General features: G+C 53.3%; 1 protein-coding gene across 1 annotated transcript; it reads right to left on the reverse strand.

Moving 5' to 3' along the window:
* Window positions 1-866: 866 nt before the first annotated feature.
* ELOVL1 (ELOVL fatty acid elongase 1) lies at window positions 867-14,815 on the reverse strand. Its single transcript, XM_068199091.1, has 8 exons — window positions 14,729-14,815; window positions 4,592-4,651; window positions 3,962-4,152; window positions 3,720-3,800; window positions 3,456-3,512; window positions 3,018-3,123; window positions 2,728-2,864; window positions 867-2,342 (listed from the first exon to the last, which is right to left on the reverse strand). Exons 1-8 carry the CDS (start codon window positions 14,772-14,774, stop codon window positions 2,088-2,090), a joined length of 933 nt encoding a protein of 310 aa, XP_068055192.1. The 5' UTR covers window positions 14,775-14,815; the 3' UTR covers window positions 867-2,087.
* Window positions 14,816-15,024: the final 209 nt, after the last annotated feature.

Raw genomic sequence — 15,024 nt, forward strand, 5'->3', positions numbered from 1 at the left:
GATGCTTTCCTACATTTCAGAGCATGGCCTTGAGGTGTACAGCAGCCCAGGACAGATCAGGAGAGCTCTCTCACACCAAGCTCTGCTCTAGGGCTTTGGCTGGACATCCACCAAAGCCCTCCTACCCCACAACCAAACGTACACATTCCTCCCAGCCACATGTTGCCCCAGCTGGCTCCCCACTCTTCTTCCCAAGCGTGAGTCAGCACCCAGGCTGCCCTCTGCTCAAGAGGGCCTCAGTCATGGGGTGATAGGGAAGGCAGCCCCACACCCCAACAGCACTGAAGGGAAACCAGAATGAGACAGCTGGAAATATAACAAAGCCCAGCCAGGAAAAGATGCACTTCTGTAGCAAAAGCAAGACAGCAACAACATCAACCTTTGACCAACCTGAGCTACAATGTGCACAGATCCATGCTGCAGGGGCATTCACAGATGGCAGCAGCTTTTGCTTTGGCAGATGCAGTAATCAACAAACTGCTGTTTCCCAAGCACTGAAGTTTCCAAAGTCTCTGTTCCCTGATCTGACATACCTCAAATCCCCATAATTTCTGAAAAGCAGCAGTTCTTCCTGGGCAGGTGGCCCAGGGCCCAGCCCACACCACCCCAGCCATTTTTTGACAGGGTGGAGTCACTTTCACAACAGAACCTTGAGACACATCCAGCCCTGAGCACTGCTCTGTCAAAACACTTGGAAACAATCTGCCATCTGCTTCATCAGCACACAACTATCGCCCTCTTCCCCCAGCACAAACCTGCTACACCAGCTGCTTCTCCCAGCCCTGTCTTCAATCACACTGCACAGGACCAAGCACCTGGAAGAGCTTTTGCTTATATTGAGCCAAGAAAACAAGAGGACAGAGCCATTTCTCCTTCTGTTTGTTTATTTGTGATAGAAGAGCAGCCCAATCTGACAGGGCCTGGCTCCTTCACCTCGTCCTCGAGGCCATCAGCATGTTTTGGTTACAATCAGAGCAGGTGACAGGCACCAGGCCAGGAGAGCTGCTGCACTGCCCTGCTGAAGGGCAGAGCACATCTTCATGCAGGCCCAGTCAGATCCACAGAGGCAAGAGGTGCTCACTCTTGCACCACAGCCGAGCACACTTAAAACCACCCTCTACTGTGCTCAGGCTAGGCCAGAGCAGGGCTGGATCCAAGCAGGAGAGCCCAGGAGCTGATTTTAGGGGCACTTATTGCTCAAGTCTTGAATATACAGGAATGGAAGTAGTCCAAGACTAGGCTGAGCTTGGTCTCCCCATCTCTGGAGCAAGCCACCAGCTGCCATAGAGGATCAGGTAAGTGTGGCTTAAGCACACACTGAGCACCCAGCCCAGGCACAAGAACGGCAAGGCAACCTGGGCTTATCACACGGGGGAAGCCTTTCAGGCTGTCACAGCCCCTGCTATGTACTAGGCACAGGGCATGGGTACCGTACTGGGCAGGTCTGGGCCCTTAAGTCCCATAAGTACTGCCCCTACGTTCTCCACAGACACCTGGGCACAGATATGCCAGGGCAGGACACCCAAGCTGGGCACACAGGGACCAGAAGGGACATGCAGCACTGTGGCATGGAACAAAGTGGCACAAGGCATCGTAGAGCAGGAGCACCCACACATGAGCTGGCAGTAACAAGCAGCCAGAGATGAATCTGCTCATCCACACAAGCTCTTGTGAGACAGGGAAGAGGAGAGGGCACCAGGACAGGAAGCGGTCTCTTCTTTTGGTCCTACTCAGAAGGAAATGGCCCCTAGGCAATGGCCCCTAGGCAGAAGAGCCAGATGTAGGCACTTGGGGAAAGTTCCTTTGGAAACACTGGAATGGGACTGCAGCCCCACAGCTGTGATGCAGGCAGCTGCCTCTCTGCTCAGCAACACTGAGAAACAGCACAAGCCCTCCCAGGAGCAGAAGTGGCCCATGGCTACTCAGAGCAGAGGGGCTGAGCATGCAGACAGGGGACAGCAGGACTGGGCACAGGGGTACAACAGTCTGTAGGCACTTGACTTGGCTAGTGGCACCCAGGAGCAGAGGGACAGGTCCCAGCTGCCTCTGCCCCGGGGCTCTCATTGGCTCTGGGAGCACTTTACCCTCTAGTTGGCTTTGACTTTCCCATTGGTGACAGTGCCATTTTCATGGATGCTGCTACCGTTGTGCTGGGCTGCTTGTTGAGCCACCCTGGGCAACCGTTTGCCCTTGGTGTAGGACTGGTACCAAAAGTTGGAGAAGAGGATGAAGAAGATGGTCCCATAAATCCAGATAAGGTGAATGAAGATGGGGAACTGGTATTGGCAGTTGGGCATGAAGTAATACTGGGAGATGTGGATGGAGACAATCACAAACTGTGCCTGGGAGCAAGGCAGAGTAAGAACAAGTTATTCATGGGAGCAGGGTCAGGGAACCCACTAGAGACCTTATTTTTAAAGGCAACACCTAGACTCCTTTCCCAGTATGAAGCAAAAGGTCCTTATGGTGAGGCATTCAGCAGCAGCTAGAAAAGGCAGGCACAAGTCCAGAGCAGCATATGCCTCTCACCCTCCCAACATGGCTGCAGCCCAGGAGCTGAACAGCACCCACACCCCAGCCAGAGGCCCATAGTGGGGCAGAGCTGCTAAAAACCCAGAGCAATATGCTACAGAGGAGACAACTGCTGCTGGCTGCCCCTTTCAAAGGTACAAGGGCTGGCCTGCCCTTCACATCAGTCACGTGGTCTGCTCTACCACACAGACTCACCAGCTGGATGGCCGTGATGTGCTTCTTCCACCACAGGTACTTCTGAAAGGCAGGTCCTGCTGCTGACAGCCCATAGTAGAAATACATGACAACATGCACCATGGAATTGATCATGGCATGGAATGAGCCCATTCCCCCTGTTAAAATAGATTTTCCTTAGTGTAAGTCGATACTGCACAGCAATCAGCACTACAAAGAGCTGCTAAGAGCACAGCAGGGCCAAAAATCCCTTCTCAGCATGCTGGGGGAACCCTACCCAATCCATGCACCCAGAGAAGTTGCCATCTTACCTGGACCAAACTTTGCTCCCCACCACCAGCTCCATGGCAGAACAGAGTGGTGGAAAAGGTGCAGGAATGTGACCTGTTCATTCTTCTTCCGCAGGACAAAGATCACCTACAATGAAAGCCCAACAGCATTAAGGACCTGCAGCCCCAGAAGCAGCTAGAGCAGGCTGGGCCACTAATTCAGTGTGTGATCTCAATAATGCTTCCCTCCCTCCCCTGCCACTCATTGTCATCACCCATTAGGTCACCCCACAGCTTCTAGAGTTGTAGCACGTAAAGAGGGGCCTCAGCACTAATATTCCAGGGTGGGCTCCTCGGCAGTAATGCCAGACAGAAGCACTACCAGGTCAGACTGGAAGGACTGCAAAAGCACCTACCCCAAATACACTGGGCTCAACTCCCTGCCCAGCAAGTGGCGGCAAGGCCTTCTCAGTAACTCACCGTGTCTGTCAGTTCGATGAACTTGGAGAAAACAAAGAGCCAAGCAACACTGACCATCTGTAACAGAACACATTAACATTAGAGACCTGCCTCAGCCTGAGCAAGCCCAGTGAGTGAAGGGCCTCATCCAGTTACCCTGGCATGAAATCAAGGCTGAGAGACTGCACATCCTGTGCCTCGGGAAAGGCAGGAGCTGTGACCCTGCCATCCAAACAGAAGCACTAAAGGCCATCTGCACTTATCAGGAGAGGGATGAGAACTCACCCTGAGGGCCTTGGGGTCCTGTGAGAAGTCCACAGGGTCACATCGCCAGGTGTACCCAGTAAGCCACCCTGCCATCAGGAACTGCAACAAGAGCATCATCAGGGTGAGGCCTAACACATCACCCACTGCACATCAGGCTCTGCACAGAAGGGCAGGGAACAGCCAGGAAAAGGGCTCCTCATCACCCACAGAGCCTGCACACGCTGCTTTACACATGCCCAACCAAGCTACTGACAACTCACCTCATAGACTATGTAAAGGGAGAGTCCCACCAGAAAGAAGTTGTATAGCACCATGAACTTCTTCAGGTTTAGAGGCTTCCTGTTGGCCATTAGCCGGGGACCCAAGGATAGGACAAAGTAGACATATCCCAGAAGGATGCCCATCACAAGGAATGGGGACTGCATCAGTGGATAATCAGCAATGCGGGGGTCTGCAGAAAGAGCCACAGGGCAGAGCATTTAGCATCCTCATCCCAGCCTGCTGCCAGCAGTGCTATTGCCACAGTGGAGGCAAGGGCATGGCAATCCTGTTCTAGGACACGAGTGCAAGTGGGGAAGCAGTCTGGGAGCAGAGGCTGGTGAAGTCAGCCAGACTCGGCACAGTATAGCCAGAAGCCATGCTGCAGGGCAGCCTGGAGATCATCTGTCCAGGAGATCACAAGTGCCCCAAAACAATTTTCACGGGCACTGATGCAAGACAGCCTCATAACAGGCAGCACAAAAACCCCAGAGCTGCATCTGTGTAAGGGCAAAGGCAGGATGCAGTTTGACCAAGGGATGCTTCAGGGATGACAGACCACCCCCCAGTGCCTCTGGCAGTAAAGCATGTAGTGCTACCTGTCTGATAGCTGGGCAGAGCTAAACACTGACCTGCTTTCTTCATGAAGTCCTGATACATAGTCACAATCCCCTCCATGGTGGTGGCAGTGTCTCTGTGGAAAGAGGCAGGGAAGATCATGCAGCTGTTTTCCCAGGAGGGCAGCCTACAGAGCATAGCCCTGCAGACAAGTAAACTCCAAGCCCAGTTTCAGGGAAACAGTCATGTATCTGGCCAGTGTTGCTTTCAGCTGATCACACACCAGAATCCACTTCCAACTGAGCCACAGGCCTCCTCACTTGTCACAGAGCCTGGCTCTGTTTCCCCAGCTCTGCTGGGAACCCCATCATCAAATGCCAGCAGTCCTTCCAAGGCAAGAACCCAACATTTCAAGCCAGCTAGGAAAGCTTCCAACCTCACCACTGTATCTCCAAGCCTCTTAATCTTGCTCCTGCTGTAAAAGCTCAAGCATTATCATCCACAAGCACCATGACATTGGCAGCACACTTCTCTGTCTGACCCTGGAGGAGACATGCAGGGCTGGCCCACACTCTCCACAGCGCAGTGCCTTTATGGTCAGCTTTGGGCTCCTGCCAGCTGATTCCCACCACAGAAGCAGCACACCATCACTGGCAGACCCATTACATGAAGAAGGAAATCCATAGGTTCAGAAACAAACATCAGTTTCTGGTGTCAAAGTTCCTGGTTTCACATCCTTGCACAAAAACCTCTGGACAAGAAACTACTACCACATAACCTAGTACCTCAGAGGCCAGGTGCATCCTGCTTGGCAATGACATTTCCACTCCCCTTCCAGACAAGAGAAAGCCATACGATGGAAGGCTGCAGGGAGAAGGACTGGCACTCCCCACACTTGCTCAGCCTCAGTATGAGCACACACCAGAAACTGATCTGAGCAGATGCTCTCCAGAAAAGCAGGAAGGGCCCAGGCTCTTACTGTTGCAAGTTTGAAACATCCTCACCCATCCTGTGTGCTCCCCAACCTCTCCCCAGCCCACAGGACAACAGAGCAGGAGGAAGGGAGGCAGAGCATAGGCCCAGCCTCACCTGACTAATCCATCTTCGAGGGGGGCATTCCCCACATCTGCTACCAGACCCTCCACCTATCCTTTCCCTCCAAGAAGGTGCACAGGAGTCACTGCCCACGCGTGGCCTGGGGAAATGGGTCCCCAGCCCAGTCTCCCCAGGAGGTATATTGCTGCCACCACCAGGAAGCACATGGCCTCTTCCAGACCAGCAGCCAGGAGACTGAAGCCAGAGTACCCTTCTTCCCAGTAAGGTCCCTAAGTACTCAGCAGCCACTGCTACCTCAAGCCCTCACCAGCCAACACCAGCACTGCTCCTTCAGCTTCACAGCAAGAGGAAGAACTCAATGTCATCTTTGCTGTAAGGCAGGATGGCAGCAGACACTTCCTGTGAAGAGCTACCAGGCACCTCCATGGCAGGCTTTGCCAGCAGTAATCTTCAGGGGGGCCTGGCACACACCATTCTGGCTCACCATTCCCTGCAAATCAGTTTGGTGCAGCAGCAGTGCTGGCTCTGTGCCTGCCCAGTCATACCCTCTGCATTCCTCCAGCCTGGGGAGTGCCACCTAACCTCTTTGCAAGGGCAGCAGAGCTCCAGAGCAAGCCTGCACAGCCATGCAGCCCAAGGACAGAGCCCAAGAAGTTTTGCTGTGTTTCAGAAAGCACAGAAGGTGGATCCTTGTGCCATTTTGGAGGCAGATGGAGCAACAGGGCAAAGCTACTTAGGACTGATCCCCCATATATCAGGGGCACCTCAGCAGCAAAATACACATTCACCTTCCCAAGCAAGGTTTCAAAGGGTTTAATAGCGAGTAATACTCACTTGTAGTACCACCGTGATGCAAGTAATATTTAAGGTTCTGGGCACTGCCAAGATAATCCACTCACCACGTGCAGCAAAGGCTAGCTAAAAGTGTAGCAGGAACTATTGCATCCTTAAGAGACACTCAAGGCTCAGGTGTGGGAAATATAGTAAGCACAAGTCTGGAAAGCTGCTGAGCTTTTTGTTGCTTTAATGGCTAAGAGCAAGCTCCAAACTTGTCTGTCTAGTTTCAGCTTTCAACCACTACATCCAGCTACACCTTTATTTGCTAGATTGAGGAGCCCTCAAGAGTCAGATCCCAGCAGAGGCACCTGACTATTCAAGGTCTGTGTTTATCTTATCAAAGTGAATGAGTCAGCCTTACTACAGGTCCAGGGCAGAGACAAAAATCCTGCTGAGTACTTGCCTATTTTGAGCAGGTGAGGATGAGAAGAGTGTCAGCTGTCTTTGAGCTCAAAGCTCCATCTCACACTGCAGAAACACACTTCAGCTCAGACACTACAGATCACTTCCCTGACCCCAGGCCAAAGCCTCCAGTACCACTGGCCAACTAGGACCCCAGCTCAAAACAATTCAGGGTCCATAACAACTATTCCTCCAGGCAGTGGCAGAAGCCCATTTCAAACCAGGACTAGCACAGAAGTCCCCACCAGTGTGAACAGTAACTAGTCTGTCTCACTGCTGTTTTGCGAAGCACCTCCAACACTCCTACAGCCACACACGCCACAGGAAGTTGTCCTGAACACAGGCTCTGGGCAAGCACCAAGACATCTACCAAGACAGAAATAGTGGAATTATGCTACAGGCCCTTATGGAAAGGACCTAGATGTTTTCCTCGGTTTCTCTAGGCAGAACAACATCCTGCTAAATTAAGCTAACAGAGCAATCACATCTCCAGGGAAACCCCTGAAGTCTTCAGGTGTTTGGAAGACCTGGCATCTGTCCCCACTGGCATGCTACATCATCCTACATCAAAGTGGCCAAAGTATGCCTGGCTCAGTGAGCAGATGCAGGTATGTTTTGCCCTCCTCTGTTCCTTAAGGGGCAGCCACTGGTCTGGGGGTGTTGACAGTTGAGCAGCAAAGTGGGAGTTGTAGGGCAGGCCCAAGAGTTACCTTCACTGCTCCATGCCAGCCTTTCTGCTGCGGGCAGGAGGTTTCCAGCACAGAGCACCAACTGTCCAGGAACCTGAACTCTCCTCTGTGCACAACACCCCACCACACTTTGAGAGGGGTTCACTGTCCAGACAGGCATCAGCTCTTACTGCACTCCAAGCTACACTGCACATCACACACTGCAGGTGTTCACAGCTCAGTGGTTGGATCTGTCCTCTCCGCACATGGGAGACACTTATTTTCCTCTAACTCCTCCTAAATCCTGACCTTCTTAAGGAAGGAGTTGGGAAGAGATGCAGAACCCAAAGCTGAGCCTTGAACAGCTGAAGAGAAATCAAGCAAATAGGTCCAAGCATTCCAAATGAGCAGGAACCCTAGGGGCCCAAACACACCCTTGATGATACAGAGAAACCTTGCAACACATGTCCTATCTCTCAGCAACAGGGAGTCACTTCCCCATGTCAGAGAAAAAGTTCCCACTATTTGAAACTAGAGTATCAGGCCACAATCTGCTCCAGTAACCAACATCAAGGATTAAATACTTGCTTACACCAAGCAATGTGTAGACTGCATATTTCCAGCAAGCTATACAGCTAATTAGTGCAACTTCAGCAACAACAGCAAGGCCTTTTATGACCAGCCCCAGTCAGACCACAGCACTGTCAGAACCATGACACTGACAGAGACCAGAGCTCAACCCAGTTAGTTTTGTTAACAGCCTTGCAGGACACACATCTCCCCACACAACAACTATCTGCCAGCAACAGACTCTGCCCTAGACATTGAACACTCCTACTCCTCAGCATTCAGGTCAGAAATCAGTCCTGTAATAAGTGCAAAAGCAAACACCCTCATCTCCCCACTAGTTTAATTAAAGGCAGCACCAAAACCATCTGGTAGGTAGCCACAGAGCTGCTACCCCAGGGAGAGCTGGCACAAGGCCCTTGCTGAACTGGCTAAAGCAGGCCTGGCCCTGTGGGGCTTCCAAGGGAGTAGCAGCCCTCAAAGGTCAGGAGATAATCAGTTGGTCAGATGTGAAACTAACTCGCATCCCTAACCTACAAGCTGGCAACAAGGCTTGCTGCCTGATGCAGCTTTGATCTCCACCACCTCTCAGGAAGAGGCATCTTCCTCCCCCAGCTCCCCACCATAGCACCTACTCAATTGCCTGGCATTCCAGAAAGTCACCATGGGGTCCAGCAAAGCCTGCACACAGCCCCATGTGCCCATGAACTATATTTCCCTGCAGAAGAGTGGAACTGATCAAGCCAGCCACAGACAGGGGTGTGTACTGCACACACAAGGCTGGTACCGCAAAACATCACCACCAGGAGCTGACAGCCATAGCTCCAGCAGCTTTCCTGAGCTTATGCACAAGTGAATCCAGCAAGATGAGGAGCATGAAACTTTATCTGCTCCAAACAACACACAGGCAGCAAGGCAGTCAGAGCAAGACAAGAGAGAGAAGGAGCCCAGCCAGCAATAAGCTGCAAACCCCTATTTTCTATCAGCTCTGCAGTGGGATCTCTGCAAGACTGAAGTGTACAGTGAAGCACAGGAAACTGAATTTCGATCTCCACTGTCTGCTGCTCTGTGCCCAGTGAGAGGGAGAGGGGCTTGTAACCAGGCAGTACACACTTATTTCACACACAGCATCTCCTAACACCAGCTCGAACACATGCAGCAGAGGCCACTCAACAGGAGAGCTGCATTAAAGTACACTTGCATTCCTACTAATAATTTCAGCCATTCACTGAACACTCAAGATAGAATTGCCCATGTGCTTCCAAAGTAATGTTTTTCCTCAAAAGAAATCAGTATAAAGACACATCTGTCACCAGCCACAGAGGACACCCCCCTTACCGGGGAGGGGGGGGGGGTGACAGGACCACCAGAGCTCCTATGTTTTAAGTGCAGAAAGCCGTACCAACAGATACAGGCAGTAAAGCAACTCTGCTAGCCTGGCACCTCAGCTCTGAGGACTTGGGGCAAACTCTGATTGGAATTTGAGAACAACCTGTCCCAGAACTCCATTCACAACCTAACTACAAAGACTGCAAGGAAACTTTATGCTAGCACCACCAGGGAAGCTTTCCTATTTGAATCCTATCCATTGGTCACTTTCTCTGGCTCACCTACTTCATGCTGAGTGACAAAGGACATGGCCAACAACCTGGTACCATATGTTCCACATGACCATATTCTGAAGTCAGTACAGGAGGTACTGTGAGACATAAGGGATGCAAACTCTCAAAGTCGTGATATGTAACAGCTCTTGCAAGAGCTGCCATTGCAACCAGTGTGGGAATCACACTGGCAGGATCCAAGTGGCAGGAAGTGCCCTGCCTGAAGTTGAGCGGTTTCTTCATCCTCATCAAGTGTGTGTTAATACCCTACCACTCTCTCACACAGTGGTTGTAAAACCCCGAGGCTTTGGATAGCATCCTACAAACAGATTAAGCTCTCCTCTTCCCATATTCACTGGAAGCAGGGAAAGCAAGAGGAGACACCCAGATTAGCAGGAAAGCTCTGACTGACAGTCAGTGTGGTACCTCTCAAGCTTTCAGAGAAAGGGGGACACCCATTGCAATAGGGTCTGGTAACCTTGTACAAAAATCAAGGCAGATAATCAGACTTCAAGGTCCCACAAGAGCGTATCTTGCATTAAGAGGTTTAATATGCACAGCATACTTTTTTCAGGAGCAGCACCTCCCCAAGCTGTTAAGAGTAGGTTTACTCCTTATCACAGTCAAAGCTGGTGGCTGCATATTCAGAGAACAAATATCAGTAGAGATGAGAGCAGATGAGAAGGCAACATTAGGCAAAAAATTTGACATAGCAAGGAGCAAAGGAGTAAAGAAGTGAAGGAAAAAAAGAAACAATATGAGATAGCAACAGAAGTGGAAAATTAGGCATTTCCTTTCTGAACTAACCATATTGATCTGTGTCACTCCCTCATACAGCACCAGGTGAAGGGGGAAGGTAGAGATGGTTAAGCCCCCTCTCTGAAGTGAAGGCACCCAGCAGCCCCCCAGAGCACACAGAGTACACTCCGGAAGGACAGAACTAGGCAGGTGACAGGAGGGCAAGCAGGGCTACATTGAGCTAGGCCAACTTCTAACATCTGCATCCAAAATCAGGTCAAGCCTCCTAAAGCCACCTAGCAAAGAAACAGAGCACCCCTATCTAGAGGTGGGACAGGCTGTACCAGAGCACTCATCTCTGGTTTTAATCACTATGCAAATGCCTCAATACAAGGCTTCACCTCTGTTCTCACAGCCCTGGCTCTAATCATGACACAGTAATGATTAGTGTGCTCTGCCCCATTCAGGCCTGTGCATTAATTAGACAGGTACATCAAGACAAGATGGACTTTCAATTCTACAAAGCAAGATGCAGAAAGGAAAGACTCACAAATTCCCTCCAACATCTTCATTTGGATTATTCAAGAAGCCCAGGTATGAACCCAGAGCCACTTTTCAATGAGAAAAGGGGCCACTGCCTGGAACTTACCATGACACCAGCTTTGGGTCCTGTACCCTCCACACCAAGAAGGCTGTGCGACTGCACTATCTTCTAACAAGAGAGCAGGATGCTCTCTGACAGCATGAAGATGTCATACTCCAGTAGCACAGTATATGCACCTAGAACCCAACATGCCTGAGGCTTAATGGTGACCACAATCAAGGAGGTCCATAGCCTTCCAAGCACAAAGAAAGTGAAGTATGAAGCCTGGCTATCTCAACACAGGTGTAGATTGACCACTCAAAGTCAGTGCACTTGCTTCTACTGCCTGTACAGACAGGGAAAGCCTCCTAGGGTTAAGCAGAAGCAGCATGAGTTATAAAACCTGTGTGTGCACAGAGCAAATCCTAAACTACGGGAACAAGCTAGATGATCTGACCCACAGGGTAAGAGCAGACCTTGCAACAAAGCTGGAGAACTTGCTGCCAGTGACAGCTCACCACCCCTACCCATCCCAGAGCAAAGAATTGACTCTGTGACACACTAAATCAAGAAACATCAGACCCAGTTACCACCTCCACCATCCTCAAGCCACTAAAGGCTCAGATTGCAGACAACAGTCTGATGGGGAATAGGCTGTGGCAGCTGCAACTTGTCATCTCTGAGCAACAACAGCCCCACAACTCCTGCAGGGAAGAGTCCTGGCTCCTGGGGACCGTCTCCTCCCTATAAGAGCCCAAGCAGCCTCACCTGTTTGACTGGCAAGAACCAGACTTTCCAGCCCAAGTACTCCCACCATTTGACAGCCAGTAGGGCATACACTACCAGAAGTCCAATACAAAAGCACAGAAACACAGAGCATCTCTTGGGTCATCACAGGCACTACTCCCAGTGTCCCTTGTAAGCATCTCAGGCTGAGTGTTCACTGTGCTGTAACCCCCAGCAGAAAAGAAGCATTCACCTGCTACATTCAAGGAAAGCACCCAGTCAAGCACCTGCCCCTGATACCAGCTTCAGAGGTTCCTCAGGATGCAAAGCTTTTCTCCACTGGAGAGAAAGAAGACACTATGCAACTTCAACAAGTGCCCTTATTTTTTATCTCTAACATATGGTATAAGACACCTCTCAGCCAGAGTGAGCTTTTACTCCCAAGTCACAGTTTTAACAGTACTTTCATATTACACTGCTTCCCTGAAGGACCACATAATCCCCCCCATCAACGGACTTTCAGGAAACAAAAATAAGAACACAACATAAGGCAGGACCACAGAGGCCCAGGCTGTGTGGGTGGCACAGCTTAATCCCTGCAGCAAGATGTAGCAAGTAGATGCTGCAACAACTGGCATCTTGCTGTTTCTCATAGGAACAGGCTGGTAGCAGCAGCTCACACCCATGAACTAGAGGGGCTTCCTAGGAAAGAGATAAGGCACAGCAGTCTCAACCAAGCCTCAAGGGCTCAGCCAGCTGTTTGACTCTAAACTAGCCTCAAGAAGCTGCCCAGCAGGTCTGGTGGGAAGGTCAGCTCCATCCAGCTAGGAATCTGCCCTGGCTGCATTCTGGTAGAAGAGAAGGTGGTCAATTTGGGACAGCACAGCAGGATGGATGCACTGCTGCACAGGCAACCCCGGCCTCCAGGAGGGGAAGAGATGCTGCAAGGAAATGCACTAGCAGGTAAAGCACCCAGTGCTATCCCATGCTGCCCACTGAGCATAGGAGGGGGTATTCACCCCACTTTTCCCTCCCTGCCTTCAGGACTTCAGAACCAACATGATCAATCACAGGGAAAGCACCTGACAGCCCCTCTGCAGGCAGCAGCCCAGGCACTGAGGGATAGACTGCCACCCCCAAAGCTTAGCCTCTTGTTGCAATGCCTATTTATGCTGCCTCATTTAGTCTGTTACAACGTAAAAATAAGTAGCTTTCCCAGCTTCCCCTTCGTTACAACAGAGGAACTGACCCACGTAAAGAGATCTACAGACCAAACCCTGTACTGCCAGTGGTTATCGAGCCCACAGTGGTCCACGAAGCGCAGATCCCTGCGAACGACCACACCAGTGCCAGGTCAGCCCGAGGCCAGGCAACTGCTGCCACCAGGGGGGTGACAGTGACCTCCTCCTCCTGCCACCGCGTTCCAGAGAGAGGGCCAGCGGGAGGCCAAGCACCTACACGAGCCGGCACTCAAAGCTGACATTGTGTCGCAGCAGCGGGGGAGGCCTGGTACTGCCACCCTGCCCGGAGGAGGAGGGAAGAGCCATCTGAATGGTTACATTGATGCCGACGGCTGGGTAAAAGAAAGCTCCCCGGCCGCCGGGGGCTGCTCGCACCCCACTGCAGAGAAGCCCCAGGAGACCAGAGCCCTCGGCTGCTCAGCGTGCCCGCAGCTCTCTGACGGTGGCCACGGTAGAAGCCGAGCAGCATCCCGCTCAGCCTTGCTGCCACCCCTGCGAGTCCCTCTGGCAAAGGCCCCGGCCCCGCTGCCGCCGGAGGGAGCGCCGTGTCCCCCCCGCCCGGGCGGTTCCCGGCCCGGCTCGGGTGTGGCGCGGACGGGCCCGGAAGCGGGGCCTGCGCGGCTGGGAAGGGCCGCAGCGGGCCCAGAGAGGCCCCGCGCCGCCGCCGCGATGGGTGGGGGTTGAGCCACCTTTCAGCGAGCCCGCAGGGCTACTCCGCTGCCTGCGGAGCTGGGACAATCCCGCCAAAACGCCAACAGGGCCTCGTTCCTGAGGCTGCGCAGCCACCGGTCCCTGAGCCGGGAGGCAGGCGTACCCTGGGCTCGGGCCACCGGCCAGCAGTGGGGAGGCAGCCCCGTCACGGCCGGGACCCAGCGCGGCCTCTGGCAGAGGCCTGCCGGGGCGGAGGCCGGTATTGTGCCACGGCACACAGCGTGGAGGGACAGTCCTTCCCCCCGGCCGGCCGGGAAAACATCCCAGCCTCGCACAGAGGGACCGGACCGGCTCTGCCCCGAAGGAGAGCAGCCGACTGCGGAAGGGAATCGCACCCTTCCCTGGCACCATGGGTGCACTGAGGCAGCGGCACCAGGCTGTGGGCCAAGGAGCACTACAGCGTCTCACAGGACCCTGTTGCTTTTGAGAAAAAACAAACAAACAAACAACAACTAAAAAAACACTTCAACAACTCAACTCGGACTTCACTTGCGTCCCTCTGTCTGACACGGGCAGGTTTGCAACACCGGTGAACTTGCCACGCGGTACTGCGGGTTCCCCCCTTAGCGGGGGGGTGACAGCCTCTACAGCCGCACCCAGCGTGATCACCCGCCAAGGGCAGGCCACAGTGTCACAACACCCATCAGGCCACGGCCTCCCCACCCCTGTGGTGAGGAGACACCACACACCTCCTCCCATGACCGTGAGCATCCCAGGTGACGGGAACATGGACATACACACACAAACCTCCTCCAGCAGGCTAGTGAACAGGTACCAAGCCAGCACATGGCTTCCCCAGGGCAGGACTCAGCATTCTTGGCAGCAAAGCTTAACTCCCAAAGCAGCTAAACCCTCCTAAGGCCTCCTCAGCACCCTCCGGCTCTGCAACCACCTTCCGAAGCCCCCTCAGCGCACCCCAACGACCTGCCTCGACCCACCGCTAGCCTCGGACACCGCCACCCAAACTTCCACCTCGCAAACATCCCAAATGATCGCTAGAACAGACCAGACATCCCCTGCCCACCCGCCACCAGGCAAGACCGGGCCCTGCACCCTCCACCCCACAGGCGCCTGCACTCACCACCAGCCGCACCCCGTTCTGCCGCCGCCACGGCCGCCCCCGCCATTAAAGCGGGAAGCCCCGCCCCTCCACCGCTGGCGATTGGCAGAAAGTGCAGGGTTCCGCCCCCGGGAGAGTCGCGACCAATCGGCGCGTCCGCCGCGTCCCGCCCATACCGTGGCCACGCCCACCGCGGCGGGGCTCGAGAGGCCGGGCGGGCGCTGCCTGCGGGGCTGAGCGCTGTGAGGGGAAGGTGGAAAATGGCTGGGAAAGGATGCGGGTTGCGGCAGGGTCAGCGAGCGGTGCGGAGGGCTGGC

The sequence above is a fragment of the Anomalospiza imberbis genome, chromosome 9, assembly GCF_031753505.1.
Source record: "Anomalospiza imberbis isolate Cuckoo-Finch-1a 21T00152 chromosome 9, ASM3175350v1, whole genome shotgun sequence".
Taxonomy (NCBI): Eukaryota; Metazoa; Chordata; class Aves; order Passeriformes; family Viduidae; genus Anomalospiza; species Anomalospiza imberbis.